This window comes from Vulpes vulpes, chromosome 5 (genome assembly GCF_048418805.1).
Source record: "Vulpes vulpes isolate BD-2025 chromosome 5, VulVul3, whole genome shotgun sequence".
NCBI classification, from domain to species: Eukaryota; Metazoa; Chordata; class Mammalia; order Carnivora; family Canidae; genus Vulpes; species Vulpes vulpes.
The window spans coordinates 944,801-966,063 of record NC_132784.1 but is presented as its reverse complement, the minus strand read 5'-3'; the positions used below and the strand labels follow the sequence as shown (position 1 = coordinate 966,063).

The 21,263-nt window shown below is 43.4% G+C and overlaps 1 protein-coding gene across 7 annotated transcripts in view; it reads right to left on the bottom strand.

Annotated features, from left to right (window-relative positions):
• Positions 1-11,953: 11,953 nt before the first annotated feature.
• PLEKHB2 (pleckstrin homology domain containing B2) overlaps positions 11,954-21,263 on the bottom strand; it is a 56,633-nt gene continuing 47,323 nt past the window's right edge. For all 7 annotated transcript variants that reach the window (XM_072757425.1, XM_072757426.1, XM_072757428.1 and 4 more), the window contains 2 exons: positions 19,439-19,544; positions 11,954-14,705 (listed from right to left, as the gene is read on the bottom strand). In XM_072757425.1, coding sequence (XP_072613526.1) covers positions 14,569-14,705; positions 19,439-19,544 — 243 coding nt within the window. In that variant the 3' untranslated portion in view covers positions 11,954-14,568. The remainder of the gene's footprint in view (positions 14,706-19,438; positions 19,545-21,263) is intronic.

Sequence of the window (21,263 nt, the reverse complement as noted above, 5' to 3'; positions counted from 1 at the left end):
CTTCCCAACACTTCTCCAAGTCCTCTGTCCCCAGAGCCACCCTGCCTAGGGCCACTCGTGGCTCTGTCCCGGTCTGGAAACCCAACATAATCCCCCACCCTCCATCACAGCCCCTTCCACCGCTCTGCAGCACCCACTAATTTGGGGTGGCTGCTCCACAGGCAGCAAACTAGTCTGTGTATCCAGCCCCATGCCTGGCCCTGAGGAGAGCCCAGTATGTTTTGAGTGCAAGGATGGTGTACTCTGGCCTTAAATGGAGGAGAGAGTTTGAGTGGGTCAAACGCAGCAGGGACTGTGGGCAAAGCCTGGGGTGGGTGTTCAGGACGAGACAAGCTGCCCTTCCATGTGGAAGGAGGAGCAGCCACAAGGTTGGACAGGGCCTGAGACAGGCCACCTAGGGCCTACCCTGACATCAGTATGGCAGGATGGGCAGAGAGGGGAGGCCTAACTATGTAGACTGGACATGTATAGAGGATTCCTCAGGGGCCTGGAAGGCCCAGGCCAGGGCTCACAGAAGGACTCAAAGCTAGTTTAGAGAAGCCCTGTGGAGGGAGCACCGGCATGGGGGATGCACTTCAGAAGTGAGGGATGGGTGTGGAGCACACACCCCTCCTGGCAGCCCACATGGTGCTAGGGCTACCCTGGTCTCCACCGCACAGACACTTGCAGATGGTGCACCTCAGTGCACACATGGCTCACCCTGGGCAGTTAGGAATGACAGGGCAACAGCCTCTGCCCTGACAAAGTCTCAGGGTGGCCCCTCACAAGGCCCTTCCCCTCTTAGGACCTCTCCCTGAAGCCCCTTCTCAGCCCCAAAACACGGCAAACAGAGGGCAGGGTAACATGGAACACTTGCCTCAGCCCAAGTCGGTGACCAAGGAGCAGGAGCCTGGAGGCAGGGGCTTTGTGACTCTGCAGTCCCCAGGAGACAGGCAGGCCTGGGAGGGGTTTGACAGCAGAGACGTTCTTGGGGCTGCTCTGACACCCAGTGGTGATCCTCAGAACCGACTGCTCCAAGGAGAAGTGCAGCTGCTCCCCTGCAGGGAAGTGGGGCGGTGGGCAGAGGAAGAGGGAGAGGGGGTAGGGTGGAAGAGAGGGGGGACAGCGGGAGAGGGTGGGAGGGGCTGTAGCAGGGAGTCTATTCTAGGCCAGTGGTTCTTAAGACGGGAACTTGAAGTGGGGTCAACTTGGCTGACTTGCTCATTCAGGTCTGGGACAACACGGAGAACCACTAGTCTAGGGAAGAAATGGGAGGCGCAAAGGAACACCTGTGCTGGTGCTGCCTACAGGCTGGCTCTGTCATCACCACGCTATATGCCCGTAGTGCTGGCCCCGAAGCCCTTCCGGGTCCTTCCCATACATCTGCTGAGCAAATGTAGCCTCCCCACTTGGGCATGAGAGGTGGCTCCTGAGAACCGGGATGAACACCTTCCCCAAGGACTCCAGGGTTCGGCCTCCCACTGTGCCTGATGCACTTATCCTGTGCCCAGGAGATGCTCACTTGGCCTTTGACAGGTCACCAGAAGGGCTCTGCCTAAGGGGCTGCTCAGGAACACCCAAGGCTCACGGTCCATCGGGAGATAATCCTGCTTGAGAAAGGTCATCCAGATGGTTAGGGCTCAGGCACGGTGCCGCGGACGGGATTCATCCGTGGCCAGGCAGGGAACAGCTGGAGAGCTGGTGAAGCCAGTGCCAAGCCGCCGCCTCCCACCGCATCCCTCCCCTCCTCGCTGTTTGGAGCTGGCAGAGGAAGGAAGGCTCCCGAGGACGTCAGGAGGCAGAGCAAGGGTTGAAGGGAGGTGCCACTGGCAGAGAGGAGAGGACAGCTGAAGTGCTCCAGGCGGGCAGGGCTTGGAGAGGCTGGGCCCAGGGTGCTGAGGCGGGAAGGAATGCCCCGGGGACTGGTGAAAGCGCAAAGACTGCAGTGCAGCCTGGACCCCTGAGCTTCCTGAGCCCCAGGAACATGCGCTCGTCATCAGCACGTGGACACCGCAGCCTCGCTGTGCTACACACTACGCCGCAGGTTAAAACACGGAGGTCGGTCCTCCCATCGGCGGAGCAGGCAGGAATGTGTGACTCTCAGAGAAGGGAGGAGAAGGAACAATCGGGCCATGACGTCATCTGCCACAACGCCAGGAAGTACTCGATGGGATGAATGAGTTTAACAGACGGATGCGACGACCACGTTCACTGCCAGAAAGAGTGACCGTCCTTCTCGAGGTCCCAATCTGCCCATTAATTGGTGAGTAGGGAAAGAAATTACTGAACAACAACAACAAAAATCTGTGACCAAATGACATTTGTATGTGTGAACCACTCATTTAGGTCATTTGCAACTACCCAATGTGCTGACCAGTAAATACCCTGCAAATAGGGTTCGCGGAAACTGATTTCCGTGGCGTGTCCAGGACACCGGCCTTTCCTGTCTGCTGGTTACTGTATGTTCGTCAGCACCTGCAGTCAACGCGCTTCTTCCTGAGCTTGCATTGCACAGTGGCCAGGGCGACGTGACCACCGGGATGTAAAAGTTTTGAGGCACCAGGCAGGGGCTCCGGATGGAGGGGTCTGCGCCTGCTGCCTTCAGGAGCCGCGGCCCTGGGAGCACAACTCCAGCAGCACAGGCCCTGGATCCCAGGGCGCCAAGCGGACACAGCCCAGGATCCTACACTCCCCCCAGGACGAGCAGAGGCGGAGAGAGCACAGGACAGCAAGGACGCGCCTGCAACTGGGTACCCAGCGCTGTGCAGATCGGCGTACCCGCACCACCCCGGGAGCGTCCAGGCCAAAGTGGGCTGGGAGACTGCGGCAGTTACTGCGGGAGCGGACTCCAGACTGGAGACCTGGCCCCGCCAGTGTTGTTGTTCCTCCTTGTTTCACCAGGTGCCTGAGAGAGGTGGGGCCGCAGGGGAACACGGGTCTCACGGGATAAACAGCCCCCACTGAGCCCGGCACCCGGCAGGGGGCAGGGCGCAGGGCAGCTCCCCCAGGTGCACACACCTGAGAATCAGCACAGCAGGCCCCTCCCCCAGAGACCAGCTGGACGGACAGGGGAAGAGCAAGTTCTTGACCAACAGGTGCTAGAAAGCTCTAGGGAAAGGCAAGGGATTTACACTACATAAAACCAGCGGAGACCACTCTGATTTTTGTTCTTCCTCTATCCAGTACAACTGGTTTTTATAACAGGCTATAAAATTCCACTTTTTTTTCTCTTTTCCCACCTTAAGTACAATATTTTACCACTTCGTTTTTAAGATTCTTCCTTGTTGACTTTCATATTTCTACAATTACATGTCCTAGATATGTTTTCAATTTCTAGATTCCCATCAACATAATCAACTTAATTTGGGAGATTTACAAGATATTTTTTTGTTGTTTTCTGTTTTTTCTCTGCCTCACTGTGTTCGACAATGGCAGAAGTTAATACCTTGTAAAACATGACCAGATGCACCCAGAACCAAGAGGAACATCATGCCAGTTATATTGTGAGATTATATTCTCTCTTCATTCGCATTCATGCCCCCCTCTATTATCTCATTTATGTTTTGGTGGTCAATGTTGGGGCCTTCTATAAGTATTTCTGGTTTATATAAATTTGGGAATGAGCATCTTCTAACATACAGACCTCAAAAAACTCAGAAACATGAGGATCGAGGCGGGGCAAGAGTAGGGGCCCCCAAGTCACCTGTCCCCACCAAATTACCTAGATAACCTTCAAATGATCCTGAAAACCTACAAATTCGGCTTGAGGTTTAAAGGGAGAACAGCTGGAATGTTACAGTGAGAAGAATTCACACTTCTATCGAGGTAGGAGGGGGGGGGGATAAAGAAATAAAAGGCATCTAAGGGGGAGGGGCCCCGCGAGGAGCCTGGCTGAGGCCTGGGCATGTGCCCCAGGACAGGAGAGCCCCATCCAGGAGAAGGAGGGGCTTCACCAATCTTCCAGAACAGAAAGGCACTGGCAGGGACTTAGAGCAGGATCCCAGAAGGGGCGGGGATGGCCTCAGGCTCCCTGGGACACTAAGGAGGACCTGCGCCCCAGGGAGAGCGCCCCACACTGCTGCCCAGCTCCCTAAAGGGCTGCAGCGGGTGCAGCTCAGGCAGCGGCTCCACGCGGAGGGGGCTGCAGGGCCCTAGAGCGCTCAGAAGCGGCTCCCGCAGAGGCTCCTCAAGGAGGAGGCTGCGCTGCTGGAAGCGCGATTCCAACACCTCAGGCCCGGGAGCCCAGGGCCCGGGGGACACAGCCCAAGGTCCAACGCTCCCGCCCCCCGCCCCCCGGGACAGGCAGAACCAGGAGAGCCCAGGACAGCAAGGACACTCCTGCTCCCAGGCAGCCAGCTGAGCAAATCAGCGGCCCAGCCCCAAAGCATCCAGGCCCCTGCAGACTGAGAGCTCTATAGTGACTGCAGGAGCTGACTCCAGCTGCTACTATTGTTGTTCCTCCTGGGGCCTCACAGGAAAAACAACCCCCACTGAGCCTCACAGTGGCCACACCAGATAAACAGGTTAAATAACTTCCACTGAGCCCTGCACCAGGCTGGGGGCAGAGCAGCTCCCCCAAGTGCTAACACCTGAAAATCAGCACAACAGGCCCCTCCCCCAGAAGACCAGCTGGACCAACAGGGGAAAAACAAATTATTGACCAAGCAGCACTGGAAAGTTCCAGGGAACTCGAGGCATTTACAGTTATACAGAATTAGACGATACTCCCCCTTGTTTTTTGTTTTTTGATTTCTGTTTGCTTTCCCACACCTTTTTTTTTCTTTTCTTCTTTTTTTTTCTTTTTCTTTTCTTCTTTCTATTCTCTTTTTTCATTTTACCAATACAACTTGTTTTTGGCCATTCTGCACTGAGCAAAATGACTAGAAGGAAAACCTCACCTCAAAAGAAAGAATCAGAAACAGTCCTCTCTCCCACAGAGTTACAAAATCTGAATTACAATTCAATGTCAGAAAGCCAATTCAGAAGCACTATTATACAGCTACTGGTGGATCTAGAAAATAGCATAAAGGACTCAAGAGACTTCATGACTGCAGAATTTAGATCCAATCAGGCAGAAATTAAGAATCAATTGAATGAGATGTAATCCAAACTAGAAGTCCTAACAACGAGGGTTAACCAGGTGGAAGAACGAGTGAGTGACATAGAAGACAAGTTGATGGCAAAGAGGGAAACTGAGGAAAAAAGAGACAAACAAAAGATCATGAGGATAGATTAAGGGTGATAAATGACAGCCTGAGGAAGAAAAATCTATGTTTAATTGGGGATCCCGAGGGCACCAAAAGGGCGAGAGGGCCAGAATATGTATTTGAACAAATCCTAGCTGAAAACTTTCCTAAACTGGGAAGGGAAACAGGCATTCAGATCCAGGAAATAGAGAGATTCCCCCCACCCCCAAATCAATAAAAACCGTTCAACACCTCGACATTTAATAGTTAAGCTTGCAAATTCCAAAGACAAAGAGAAGACCCGTAAAGCAGCAAGACACAAGAAATCTATAACTTTTAGGGGGAGAAATATTAGACCTGGCAGGCCAGAAAGGGCTGGCAGGACATACTCAGGGTCCTAAATGAGAAGAACATGCAACCAAGAATACTTTATCCAGCAAGACTCTCATTCAGAATGGAAGGAGAGATAAAGACCTTCCAAGACAGGCAGGAACTGAAAGAATATGTGATCTCCAAACCAGCTCTGCAAGAAATTTTAAGGGGGGCTCTAAAAATTCCTTTTAAAGAAGGAATCCGATGGAACAATCCACAAAAACAGGAACTGAATAGGTATCATGAGGACACTAAACTCATATCTGTCAATAGTAACTCTGAATGTGAATGAGCTTAAAGACCCCATCAAAAGGCGCAGGGTTTCAGACTGGATAAAAAAGCAGGACCCATCTATTTGCTGTCTATAAGAGACTCATTTTAGACAGAAGGACACCTACAGCCTGAAAATAAAAGGTTGGAGAACCATTTACCATTTAAATGTTCCTCAAAAGAAAGCAGGGGTAGCCATCCTCATATCACATAAACTAAAATTTACCCCAAAGACTGTAATGAGAGATGAAGAGGGACACTATCTCATACTTAAAGGATCTATCCAAGAAGAGGACTTAACAATCCTCAATATATATGCCCCGAATGTGGGAGCTGCCAAATATTTAAACCAATTAATAACCAAAATGAAGAAATACTTAGATAATAATACACATATACTTGGTGACTTCAATCTAGCTCTTTCTATACTTGATAGGTCTCCTAAGCACAACATCTCCAAAGAAACGAGAGCTTTAAATGATACACTGGACCAGATGGATTTCACAGATATCTACAGAACTTTACATCCAAATTCAACTGAATACACATTCTTCTCAAGTGCACATGGAACTTTCTCCAGAATAGACCACATACTGGGTCACAAATCGGGTCTGAACTGATACCAAAAGATTGGGATCGTCCCCTGCAGATTCTCAGACCATAATGCCTTGAAATTAGAACTAAATCACAACAAGAAGTTTGGAAGGACCTCAAACACGTGGAGGTTAAGGAACATCCTGCTAAAAGATGAAAGGGTCAACCAGGAAATTAAGGAAGAATTAAAAAGATTCATGGAAACTAATGAGAATGAAGGTACAACTGTTCAAAATCTCTGGGATGCAGCAAAAGCAGTCCTGAGGGGGAAATACATCGCAATACAAGCATCCATCCAAAAACTGGAATTAACTCAAATACAAAAGCTCACCTTACACATAAAGGAGCTAGAGAAAAAACAGCAAATAGATCCTACACCCAGCAGAAGAAGAGAGTTAATAAAGATTCGATCAGAACTCAACGAAATCCCAGAAGAACTGTGGAACAGGTCAACAGAACCAGGAGTTGGTTCTTTGAAAGAATTAATAAGATAGATAAACCATTAGCCAGCCTTATTAAAAAGAAGAGAGAAAAGACTCAAATTAATAAAATCATGAATGAGAAAGGAGAGATCACTACCAACACCAAGGAAATACAAACGATTTTAAAAACATATTATGAACAGCTATACGCCAATAAATTAGGCAATCTAGAAGAAATGGACACATTCCTGGAAAGCCACAAACTACCAAAACTGGAACAGGAAGAAATAGAAAACCTGAACAGGCCAATAACCAGGGAGGAAATTGAAGCAGTCATCAAAAACCTCCCAAGACACAAGAGTCCAGGGCCAGATGGCTTCCCTGGGGAATTCTATCAAACGTTTAAAGAAGAAATCATACCTATTCTACTAAAGCTGTTTGGAAAGATAGAAAGAGATGGGACACTTCCAGATTCGTTCTATGAGGCCAGCATCACCTTAATTCCAAAACCAGACAAAGACCCCACCAAAAAGGAGAATTACAGACCAATGTCCCTGATGATCATGGATGCAAAAATTCTCAACAAGACACTAGCCAATAGGATCCACAAAACATTAAGAAAATTATTCACCGTGACCAAGTAGGATTTATCCCCAGAATACAAGGCTGGTTCAACACTCATTAAACAAACAATGTGATTCATCATATCAGCAAGAGAAAAACCAAGAACCATCTGATCCTCTCATTAGATGCAGAGAAAGCATTTGACAAAATACAGCATCCATTCCTGATCAAAACCCTTCAGAGTGTTGGGATAGAGGGAACTTTCCTCGACATCTTAAAAGCCATCTACGAAAAGCCCACAGCAAATATCATTCTCAATGGGGAAGCACTGGGAGCCTTTCCCCTAAGATCAGGAACAAGACAGGGATGTCCACTCTCACCACTGCTATTCAACATAGTACTGGAAGTCCTCGCCTCAGCAATCAGACAACAAAAAGACATTAAAGGCATTCAAAGTGGCAAAGAAGTCAAACTCTCTCTCTTTGCAGATGACATGATACTGCCCATAGAAAACCCAAAAGCCTCCACCCCAAGATTGCTAGAACTCATACAGCAATTTAGCAATGTGGCAGGATACAAAATCAATGCCCAGAAGTCAGTGGCATTTCTCTAAACTAACAATGAAACTGAAGAAAAGAGAAATGAAGGAGTCAATCCCATTTACAATTGCACCCAAAAGCATAAGATACCTAGGAATAAACCTAACCAAAGAGTAAGGGACCTACACCCTAAAAACTACAGAAGACTTCTGAAAGAAATTGAGGAAGACACCAAGAGATGGAAAATATTCCATGCTCCTGGATTGGCAGAATTAATATTGTGAAAATGTCACTGTTACCCAGGGTAATGTACATATTTAAGGAAATCCCTATCAAAATACCATGGACTTTCTTCAGAGAGTTGGAATAATCTTAAGATTTGTGTGGAATCAGAAATGACCCCGAATAGCTGGGGAATATTGAAAAAGAAAACCATAGCTGGGGGCATCACAATGCCAGATTTCAGGTTGTACTACAAAGCTCTGGTCATCAAGACAGTGTGGTCCTGGCACAAAAACAGACACATAGATCAATGGAACAGAATAGAGAACCCAGAAGTGGACCCTCAACTTTATGGTCAACTAATATTCTACAAAGCAGGAAAGACTATCCATTGGAAGAAAGACAGTCTCTTCAATAAATGGTGCTGGGAAAATTGGACATCCACATGCAGAAGAATGAAACTGGACCACTCTCTTGCACCAGACACAAGGATAAACTCAAAATGGATGAAAGATCTAAATGTGAGACAAGAATCTGTCAAAATCCTAGAGGACAACACAGGCAACACCCTTTTTGATCTTGTCTACAGCAACTTCTTGCAAGATACATCTATGAAGGCAAGGGAAACAAAAGCAAAAATGAACTATTTTGACAAGATAAAAAGCTTCTGCACAGCAAAAGAAACTGTCAACAAAACTGAAAGACAACCTACAGAATGGGAGAAGATATTTGCAAATGGCATGTCAGATAAAGGACTAGTATCCAAGATCTATAAAGAACTTATTAAACTCAACAGCAAAGAAACAAACAATCCAATCATGAAATGGGCTGAATATATAAACAGAAATTTCACCAAAGAAGACATACACATGGCCAACAAGCACATGAGAAAATGCTCCACCCACTTGCCATCAGGGAAACACAAATCAAAACCACAATGGTATCACCTCACACCAGTAAGAATGGTGAAAATTGACAGGACAGGAAATAAATTTTGGAGAGAATGTAGAGAAAGGGCACCCCTCTTGCACTGTTGGTGGGAATGTGAACTGGTGCAGCCACTCTGGGAAACTGTGTGGAGGTTCCTTAAAGAGTTAAAAATGGAGCTACCCTACGACACAGCAATTGCACTACTAGGAATTTACCCAAAGATACGGATCCAGTGAAAAGCCAGGACACCTGCACCCCGATGTTTCTAGCAGCAATGTCCACCATAGCCAAACTGTGGAAGGAGCCTCGGTGTCCATCGAAAGATGATGGATAAAGATGTGGTCTACGTACACAATGGAATATTCCTCAGTCATTATAAATGACAAATACCCACCATTTGCTTCAACATGGATAGAACTGGAGGGTATTATGTTGAATGAAGTAAGTCAATCAGAGAAGGACAATAATTATATGGTTTCACTCATACAGGGCATATAAAAAATAGTGGAAGGGATTATAGGGAAAAGGAGAGAAAATGAGTGCTAAAAATCAGAGAGGGTGTCAAAACAGGAGTCTCCTAACTCCAGGAAAAGAACAATTGGTAGTTGAAGGGGAGGTCGGGGGGGATGGGGTGATTGGGTGATGGGTACTCCGGGGGGCACTTGACGGGATGAGCACTTGGTGTTATACTATATGTTGGCAAATCGAACTCCAATAAAAATATAGAAAAAAAATTTTTGAGCACCACTGCCAAGCTGAGGAATGGGTTATCTTCACCATCTTTGTCTTCCAGTGGGATGCAGAAGAATCCATGGAATACTCCTAGACAACTAGACGAGGCAGTGTGGTCCCCTAATAACAGCCTGGGGCATAAGTCTCCCCTTCCTATTCAAACCATGGGACAGGGATTTAAGACAGTAAGACTTTCTGTGATCAGCTCCTGAGATCTAAAGTGGCCATCACAGCAGTCAGCCATTACATCCAGTGATGCAACTCTCATTTCCACATGTTGGTATGATCCTGCAGGTGTAGACTACGGTAAGAGCTTTGGATGGTTATGCTCCCGGGAAGCTTGTTTTTCACTAGTTCCACAAAGTCAACAAGAACAGAACCCCTTCAAGAGCCCCCCTGGGATGAGTAACATTTGTACAATATCCTTCATTATAGCATAATTAATAACCGCAGAAGTCAAATGGGTACTGGACTAAAGGGTAAATCAAATGAATGACAAAGCTCCTTATGGGCTGATATGGAAATATTCGACGTTATATGAAAAAAAAAAAAAGAGGTATAGGACACCATACATCATACATCAGCAGTTTTCAAGGTATGACCCAAGGACCCCTAAGGGTGCCCGACATCCTTTCAGGGGGTCTGCTAGGTCCTCTCTTTCCAACTACATGTTGGAAACTACATATTTCACTACATGTTCCAACTACATATTTCCTTCTACCCATCAACTAAAAACCAAATCACAACAGAGTGAATGCAGAAGCAGATAGGACAAACCAGCTGTTTTGTTATACTCTACCTATACTAAAGAAAGGTCTTCAAATGTGAAAATGCTTTGCCTCACTGATTTTGTTTTGGAAAATGCATTTTACAAATTGTAGGCCTAAAACATCACTATATAATAGCTTTGCCTTTTTAAAAATTTTTAAGTATCTTTATAATATTGGTATTGATAAGTATAACTCACATTTAAAAAACTCTTTGGAGGCCTCAAAAATTTAACAGTATGAAAGGATCCTGAATCTAAAACGTCTAAGTAGCAGGGGTGTATACACCACCCTTTGTGTAAAAAGGGGAGAAAAATATCTTTGTACTAGCTTATATACGCATGAAGGATCTCATGAAGAATAAACCAGTAGTGGTTAAGCAAAGAGAGGGTAGGAAACAGGCAGGTGGAAAGCCCCTTACTCAAGCTCTCATTTAAAAAAAAAAAAAATTCTGGAGCTATGAAAATGTATGTAGCCTATTCAAAAAAAGTTTTAAGAGGAGATGGAGGCTGCAGCGGTCAGCCTGACAGGAGATGGGGACAAAGTCAGGCTGAAAAGGGGAAGGGGTGCAGTCTGTGTATGGAGTATCTATGTTCCTCCACATCCAAAAACCATCTCTGGGCAAAATTCTGGAGGATTCTTCTCTATAGAGATGAAACCAAGAGACCCAGAGCTAATGGTATGAAACTCTTCATCTTAAACTATACCATGTACCCACACATCACCATTTAATCAAAGTCTGCAATAGGTGAGGTAAACAGAAAAACTAGCCCAAAGAAAAGCGAGGTAATTCAGGATCTAAAGAAAATTTATAACAACAACAAAAACACAAAGTCATGCACCCAAAAATACTGGATAAGTTACTGAACCTACACTGCCAAGTGGATCTGAGGATAATGGTACAGTGTTCTACTAGTCATCTTAGAAGAATTATTATACATGCTGACCATACGTTCATGTAGAAATGGTACCTTGATATGCATACAGCAGGAATAAAAAGAATGTGCTTTAGTATCAGATACAAACCCATTTCATTTACTGTATGTGTGCTCCTAAGAAATGTATTTAACTTCTGAGCCTATTTCGCCAACATAACCTGGATGATTATAACCTGTCATACAGTGAATACAAGAATCTAACGAGTCACTGTTTTCTGATGTGGTAACACATTCCCCAGCACTTAGGGAATTCTCACTAAGTGCCACTCATATTCCTCATGATGCAGCAGAAATAGCTGACAGTGTGTTACTGTAAAATAATCAAAAAAAAAAAAAAAAAGATTAGTGGCTGTCAGACGTTGGGGGTGGGAGAAATGGATAAGCTGGATTTTATTTTTTAGTTTAAATAAATTTAAAAAAATGCAAGTCACCATGAAATATGCTTTAAGGTTAGTCATTTAATGTATTAACATTTTCACCTATAAAGATACACTTTGCATATACAGGGAAAAAACAGGTTCTGAGGACATAAGAGAATACCAGAGACAGGGAAGCAATCAGAAAATAGATCAATTCTAGGGGTGAAAAATGGAACTGCATTCCATGCCTGTGTCTACATAAACTTGGGAAGAAGAAAAATGAAACAGGATCATAACTAATGTAGAAAATATACTTGGGCCATTTGTCTCAACCGTACAAACATCCTGGGGGTTCTGGTCTGGCCTCTTTCAGGACGATCACCTGAAACACAGCCACTGGTCTCTCCCTTCTCTTTACGAAGACTCTGAAGTGCACTCCAGGAATTAAAAGATCAGATTGGCATGTGAGCAAGGTCAGTGGCCAACTTCTTTCAGGTACATTGTATAGAGGTGTACATGACGGTGAAATGCCTACTCACGCCTGAACAAGCTGCTTCCACCTCTTAACTTTTTTACTTAGGATTACCTAAATTGAGATCACAAAGTTAACATCTTTGGAAGCTGGACCAGGGAAATGAAGTATCTCAGCCCATCTTTACAACCACTGTGCATTTCGTATCAGCATCAAGTCACTGGCAACAGTGAATTTCCAGGCTCAACTGTGTCTGCCCAGTCGGGCTGGCCAACAGGCTGCACACACAAATGCCTAAGCTTCAGTTCACATCTTCCCCTTCTGTCAGTTGGGAACTCTGCTTCCTGGGCATTTCAGTGACCTAACTCAATAGTGTGTGGTTCCAGTAACTCTAAGTTCAAAATTAATACCCCAATTCAACATTAAAAACTGCTTAATATTTTGTTAGTAAAGCATACAGCTCTAGTAATGACTATAATCTGAATAAAGCCATTCTTACTATGTAGGATGTAAAATCATAAAAGCAACATTTTTAACCAACAAAACTGGCGTTGTCACACATCATCTGGCAATTTTCCGCTATATCAAATATCCAAAGAAATGACAGTCAAGTGCACTTCCTTTCAGCTAGATACAGACTCTACAGTGGCCATAAGTTCACCAGAACTGTCCAGGAAACCAGGCCTGCCTGTGGTCACCATAAAGGTCATTTGTGGCAGATGCTTTCACATGGAGATCTATTTAAATCTGCTCAGAGATGGAGTCAGTTGACCACTAAGACACATGAGTTATGTATGTAACTGGCCACAGAAAATGAAAATAAAATTTGTGGTACTAGGAGTGTATTTTGTGGAAACGGGCCACAAGAGAGTGCGAGGACAGGCACTGTTACTGTGCTAACATTTTCTAAAGTATGCAGGACAGTAAAATGGACTAATCAGGGGCTTTATAAATTCACATAAATAATGGAAATGCAGTATTATGGGGTTTTCCAGGGCTTCACACATTGCTGGGGCTCAAAATTAAATGTTTACACTTCTCTATGACACCTGAGTCAGGAATAAAAACAAAGCTGGTGTCCTTGTCAGGTTGAGTAATATCTTGACAACAGCAGGTCATTCATGTCCTTTGGCCTCATTTCCCATCTATAACCTGAGTCTCCCCCACAGCCATGGTCCCAAGAGCCCCAGTATGCTACCACCAGGGCTCCATGCACCTCAGTGCTTGGGGGACAGCTACAGTGCCCCAATCCTGCACAATACAAGACACCTGCTCTTTAACAGCCTTCAGAAGGACAGAAAAGAGCATCCTCTACACAGTGCAATCCCTGGAGGCCTGACACAGTAACATCATACCTATGGCTCTCATTCCATTTTCCTCACCATTCTTTTAATAGCACTTTCTCAACAAGTAGAAAAATAAGCTATAAGTAGTCTGAGGTGGCAAAAATACTCAAAGCAGCCACTAAAAACATAATGTCTCTGAATAAAGTCAATCTACCTCCACATACTTGTAATTATTTTGCCTTCTTCAAATTTTAAAGGATAAAGCCCTAAAAAAAAAAACTCTGAGGCTTATGTCAATTCCTAATGTGAGATATTTTCCAAGGATCAGTACCAAGAAAACAAAGACTAAAATGAAGCATTATTTAAAGGGGAAGAGGGAGGGCTGCCCCTCCCCCATCATCCTGAGCAGTCACTGGCCCTATAGATGGTGGGAATATCAACCCCACTGCCTCAGGGAAATTCCTGAGAGCTTAACAGCCCAGGATTCCTGAAGTTACTTGCACCCAGTTCTGATCTAAGGCTTGTAAATTTGATGTTTAACAGAAACTGCAACTGCATCAACTCCTTTCCACAACACTCACTCATACATCACCATACTATTAACATAACAGTAAAGTACTTGTCCCTTAAGCACTAACACCTAACTCTGAAAAGAAAATGCCTTTCAAAACAGGTGTGCTCAAAATAAGATCTTCCAGAGAGTTCTACAAAGAAACTCCTGGAATGAACCAGTGCCCCAAAAAGTTCATGTTTTAGCTAAGCAGAAGTCAGAAGTCTTCTCTACAGTAAGTGTATGGATTAAACTATGATGTCACCACTTTCAAAAGAACTATTCAAACTATTATTAAAAACATTTATCACCAACAGAAACACCCTGCAAATTATAGTATTGCACACAGGGCATCAGAAGCTATGCAAATCCAGATATGAAGGACTTTAGAAGACCCAGAACAGAGACCCTAAGGCCATGCCCGTGGCTGCTCCAGCCAGCATGCCCAGTGCCAGATCACTGTCATTGTCTCGATACCGCTCTTGAATGATGACTTGGTTGGCAGGCTGTTGTCCATAAAGTCCTAAAAAAAAGTAAAAAGCAGAACCTGTGAGAAGCAATTTGTGAAGTCCAACATTCCCTCAGAAAGACAGCGCATCCTGAAAATGGTAGAGGCCACATCTCCCTACATCTGTGTCCCTCCTCTCAGTGCGTCTTCCTCTGGAGAGGTGCGGGGTGGCTGAGTGGGTGCTCCTCAGCTCTCCTCCACCAAAGGCTAAGGTAATGGTCTCTAAGACTGCACTAAGAGGAAATCAAGGTGCTCAACTTTCCAAAGTCCAAAGCCCCAACCACTGCAAACAGCAGGATCCTAATGAAGCTGTAAGCTTCAGTGTCTGCCTTCCACATGATGACAGGTAGATGGGGGACAGCGTGGGAGATACACAAAGCTGCAACAAGGCAAGAGCCAAGAATCTGCACCTAAAGCTAAATATGTAAAAGCCATTTAAAAGCTAATTAGTTCCGTGATATTCATGCAAACCATTTTTAAATTAAACCTTAAATCTGCTAATATAACTTGCTTTTCATTTTTAATCATGTCTTTATGGGGGAAAATACTTATATTAGCAGAAAAACTTCTAAAAAGCAAACTAAACAAGTTTAATATTAATTTGCATGATTAAAGTTTACAACTGGAATGTATCATTTGTTCTATACTTCACAGCTATGTTGTCTAATAGCTAATCAGCTTTAAAATTACTCAAATATAAACAGCGTTAACTTTCCTTCCTGACCCACTATTCACTTAACAATTCAACCCTAGGGGAGGGATCTAGAAACTAATCCAATAGTAATATATACATGCAGATATGAACCAACAGCAAAATAAAGGCTAACATTTAGAAGTGTTTATCACTCTAAGCATTTAGAGTACTACAAGCATTTACATGTACTGACACTTAATCCTCACAACCTTGTAAAAGGCGTTTACTATTATCCTCATTTTACACCAATGGGGAAAAGTGAGGCACACAGGGGTTAAGTGCAGTTAAGACATGAAAACCCAGGCACTAGGGCTACAGTTGTAAGCTCAGGACCACTAATGCCTCAAATATAATGGAGGGGGAGAAGAGAGGAGAAAACCCCAAAGCTATATAGTAGAATGAGACCATTATAAACCTATGGGCTGATCAAGTACAGGTAACAGCACTGGAAACCAACAATCTTTTATGCAATGCTTAAATCTCAAAGTTAGGGAACTGTAAAAACTTACTTTCACAGCCTTAAAATTTTAAAGTTTTCAGTTAGGCAACTGTAACTATGAAATGTAGGACAGTAAAAAATTGTAAGCTGATTTAATTAAAAAGATCCCTTGGACAATCTAAATCTACATTTCCCACAGAAGGTCACACCAAGGGACTCCCATACCACATGACCAGGAGAGCCTTCTCCTGCAGCTCCTGCTCACCTCTGCTCCTACCAAGGAGTGAAGTCCTTACCCAAGTCAGCTGGAGACATTTCCAAGTTGTGCTTATTATAATTACCTAATTTAACTGAGTTTTCCATAAATGGCCAAAATGTGAATGTGAAACAGGCAGATATTGTTTCCCCAGGATTACTAAATTAGATACTTTAGGGAAAACTAAAGGCAGATAACCTTTACAAATTACTATCAAAGCAAGGAACTGAGTAAATTATAGAAGAATCAGAAAATCTGGACTTGTCATTTGTACTTGCCAAGGGAAAACTGCAGTGCAATAATGTCATCAGTACAATCTCTGTAAGACAGAAAACTCCAACCACAGAAGCCAACTTGAAGACCTAGAGCCCACATCAAAAGACAGCTGAACAACCATCCACTAATGCGGGTAAATTAAAACAGAACACTTACAGTGTGCACACAGCACCCTTTGTACTTTTTACATTGGCTGACTGACCACTGGCTCCAATCATATTACAGAGAAGGGCTTGGGGGTGTCTGCCGGCTCAGACAGTACAGAATGCAACTCTTGGTCTCGGGGCCTTATGTTTGAGTCCCACATTGGGTGTGGAAATTAAAGTAAAATTTTTAAAGAGAGAGAGAGAGCACCTTTAACCTGCTCTATGCATGGACAAAAGGACAAAAGGCAACAACAGTATGTCATGAAGCTGGCAAAGCACTGGAGCATCCAGAAATGCTGAGAAGCTCCTGCCTGGTTATCAGCACAATGCTACTATGGGATGACCACAAACCAACTCGGCTCCTCTATAGCAAGTATACTTACTAGTGGGTCACAATGCTAATGTTGAATGCCCACCTACTTGACTCTGCCCTTTACAGCAAGTATCTTGAGGGTGCACATGAGAGTGTTATCTTTTTCTGTAAGGCAAGTCAATGATAAAGACAGAATCTGATTTACAGAAATTCCCTTTATAAGCACTTGCACAAAACTTGTGCTCTTTCAAACAGTAAGAAACAGCTGAGATTATGCCAGTCTGGGAGCTGAATTAAGAGGCTGGCTCTCATGGCTTGGTCAGGCTAGGGCTTAAAAACCCATCACCAACTCCAAGATAAATGGATAAAGAAATCAAATTTATAAATAATTATACCATGTTTATTTTCACCAGTCATCGCAGAAAAGTTAATTAAAACCACTTGACAGGACGCCTGGGTGGCTCAGTGGTTGAGCATCTGCCTTTGGCTCAGGGAGTGATTCTGGGATCCTGGGATTAAGTCCTGCAACAGGCTCCCCTCAGGGAGCCTGCTTCTCCCTCTGCCTATGTCTCTTCCACTCTGTGTCACTCATGAATAAATAAAATCTTAAAAAAAAAAAAAAAGACTTATTGTCATACTGTCAGATAAAATGTTATAAAGTCCAGATTTCCCTCAAAAACAATCCAGAGAGGGCAGCCCGGGTGGCTCAGCAGTTTAGTGCCTGCCTTCAGCCCAGGGTATGATCCTGGAGACCCGGGATCAAATCCCATGTCAAGCTCCTTGCATGGAGCCTGCTTCTCCCTCTGCCTGTGTCTCTGCCTCTCTCTCTCTCTGTGTGTGTGTTTCTCATGAATAAATAAAATAAAATCTTAAAAAAAAAAAATCCAGAGAAGAGAAAAAGAGATAGAAGTGAAATAAAATTAGGCATGATGTGGTAGCTGAAGCTGATAATGGACAAATGACAGTTCATGACACTACTGTCATGTCTACTTTCACATGTTTGAGAACTTTTATACATTTCAATGTATCAAAAGAAGTATAAGTGTCTATGCTCTTTGACATATTAATATGCACAAATAAAAAATGTATCCTAAGATTTAACAGGAATAAAAAAGAAAATCAGAGATGTTTAAAGCAGTATCTATGATTGCAAACAAGAAAAAAGGAAGTAAACAGCGAATACGACAAAATATATACAATTTTAAAATGAGAAAAGAAATGCAAAAATACAAAATTGCAAACATGAAAAATTCATTTTATATGAGGAAGGTAATTCACACAAAAATAGTTGTGCTAAGATCACAGGACTAACAAATACTTCATTTTCTAGCATCATCATTTATTGGTTTTCAACTTGACATGAAAAAAAGTCAAGCAAGCAGAATCTCTCATAGTCCGTGCTAGTTGAGTGAACTGCATCAGACTGCAGGAACAGATGAGCGGAGAAACTCTCATGCGCTACAAGTATGAGAAACCAAAGTAACCACCAATAATTAGAAGGTCAAAGACACTTTGACTCGGGAGCCAGTGATCTCTGGCATTAGCATCAGTGCCCACTTAACCTTTCTGGTAACAGATTCTCCTTCCACTCCTTCCACTGCACTACATTTGCTCACAAACCCCTCAGATTTCCTATCTCTGTTGTTCTTGTTCTAGGCTATTCGCCAGCTCATTCTCTTATATGTGGATCTGACATGCCATGTCCACTGCAACTTGCCCCTGACTGACTTCCTATGCTCTCCAGGCACCTGGGTGTGGCCTTGATCTTCAGTACATCAGTCACATGGCTCTCAGTCCCCTCACCCTGACTGCAGGCCCCAGCCTCATAGCCAGCATTCTCTGACACCTCCCAGTGCCAAAAGTGCACCCAGGACTTGAGCTATCCTACCTACACAAGCCAGTTACTCACATCTATAATCTTTCTCAGGTAAGGTGAACAATGAAAGAAGTGCATCAAAAGCCCAGACATAAATAATAAAATAAAATTAAAAAAATTTTTAAAAAAGGGATCCCTGGGTGGCGCAGCAGTTTAGCGCCTGCCTTTGGCCCAGGGCTCGATCCTGGAGACCCGGGATCGAATCCCACGTCGGGCTCCCGGTGGATGGAGTCTGCTTCTCCCTCTGCCTATGTCTCTGCCTCTCTCTCTCTCTCTCTCTCTCTGTGTGACTATCGTAAATAATAAAATAAAAAAAAAACTTTAAAGCCCAGAATAAATACAAGTACCTTCCAAGTCTTTACTTCACCTGCAAAAGGGAGTATCACCTGAGCAGTGATAATTTTTGAAGGATGTTACCAGAAGAGAAAAACAGGACAATGTTACCCTTAAAACTGGCCTCTTAGTTTGGTTGCTTCTTAATATAAGTGAATACCAGTAAATACAAATCCTCTCCTCGGGAACAAATCTAGATACAATAGTGAAGTTTTGAAAAGCCTACCCTAACTTTCTAAGGGAGTGTAAAAATACACGTTTTTTTTTTTTTTTAAACATAGTACCAGAATGATTTGTGCTCTATAGTCAGAAACATAGTTCACTTATCCTTAAACAGAAATACATGTCCTTCAGGACTCCTTGATCTACCCACTAAACGAAGAGAACTAAGGAATGGAAGGTGGGCATGAGTTACCTGCATATGGATACTGGTAGGGTACAGCATAAGCCTGCCCGTTTGCAGCATAGACAACTTGAGTTCCTGGTGGGTATGCACCACTGTATGGACCACAGCCATATGTCTGAAAAGAAATAGGCCCATCAGAAATAAAATTTTGAAATTCAGCATCAATTTGTAATAAAATTCTCAACAAAGTGGGTGGGGAGGGAATGTACCTCAACATAATAAAGGCCATAGATGACAAGCCCACAGCTGACATCATATTCAGCAGTGAAAAGTTAAAAGCTTTCCTCTGAGATCAGGAAAAAGAGATGCCCACTCTTACCATTTTTATTCAACATCATAAAGTCCTGGCCAGAGCAATCAGGCAAGAAAAAGAAATGAAAGGCAAATAAATTGGGAAGGAAGTAAAACTGTCACTATTTGCAGATGAAAGAAAACCAAGAAACTACAAAAAAAATAAACTAAAAGAAGGAATTCAGTACAATTACAGGATACAAAATCAATATATATGAATCTATTGTTTCTTTTCTATCAGAAGGACAAATTAAGAAACAACTCCATTTATGATTAATCAAAAACAACAACAACAGAACCCTAGAAATAAATTTAAACAAAGAAGTGAAAGACCTGTACCCTGAAAGCCACAAGACACTGAAGGAAAAAAAAAAAAACTGAAGGAAACACAAGTAAATGAAAAAGTATTCTGTGCCCATGGATTATAAGAGTAGTTAAAAGGTCAAAACTATCCAAGGCAATCTATAGGTTCAATGGAATCACTATCAGAATTCCAATGGCATTTTTCCCCAGAAACAGAACAGTTATACAATTTTTATGGAACCACAAAAGATCCCAATAGCCAAAGCAAACCCCAAAAGACAAAGCAATCTTAAGGAAAAAAGCAACAAAGCAGGAAGCATCCACTCCCAAATTTCAAATTATACGACAAAGCCACAGTAGTAACTGTATGATATTGATATAAATACAAACACACAGATCAATGGGACAAAACAGAGAACCCAGAAACAAACCCACACACATATGGCCAATTAATCTATGATAAAGGAGCCAAGAATACACTATAGGGAAAGGACAGTCTCTTCAATAAATGTTGTTTGAAAAACTGGACAGCCACATGTATAGAATAAAACTGAGCCATCATCTTACATCATATACAAAAATCAACTCAAAATGGATTAAAGATTTGAACATAAGACTTGAAAGCAAAAAACTGTAATAGAAAACACAGGCATTAAGCCATCTGCCATATAAGTCTTGGCAATATTTTGATTTGACAACAAAAATAAACAACTGGGATTGCATCAAACTAAAAATCTTCTGGGGGGTGCCTGGGTGGCCCAGTCAGTTAAATGGCCAACTCTTTTTTTTTTTATAATAAATTTATTTTTTATTGGTGTTCAATTTGCCAACATACAGAATAACACCCAGTGCTCATCTCGTCAAGTGCCCCCCTCAGTGCCCGTCACCCATTCACCCCACCCCCCGCCCTCCTCCCCTTCCACCACCCCTAGTTCGTTTCCCAGAGTTAGGAGTCTTCATGTTCTATCTCCTTTTCTGATATTTCCCACACATTTCTTCTCCCTTCCCTTCTATTTCCTTTCACTATTATTTATATTCCCCAAATGAATGAGAACATACAATGTTTGTCCTTCTCCGATTGACTTATTTCACTCAGCATAATACCCTCCAGTTCCCTCCACGTTGAAGCAAATGGTGGGTATTTGTCATTTCTAATGGCTGAGGAATATTCCATCGTATACATAAACCACATCTTCTTTATCCATCATCTTTCGATGGACACCGAGGCTCCTTCCACAGT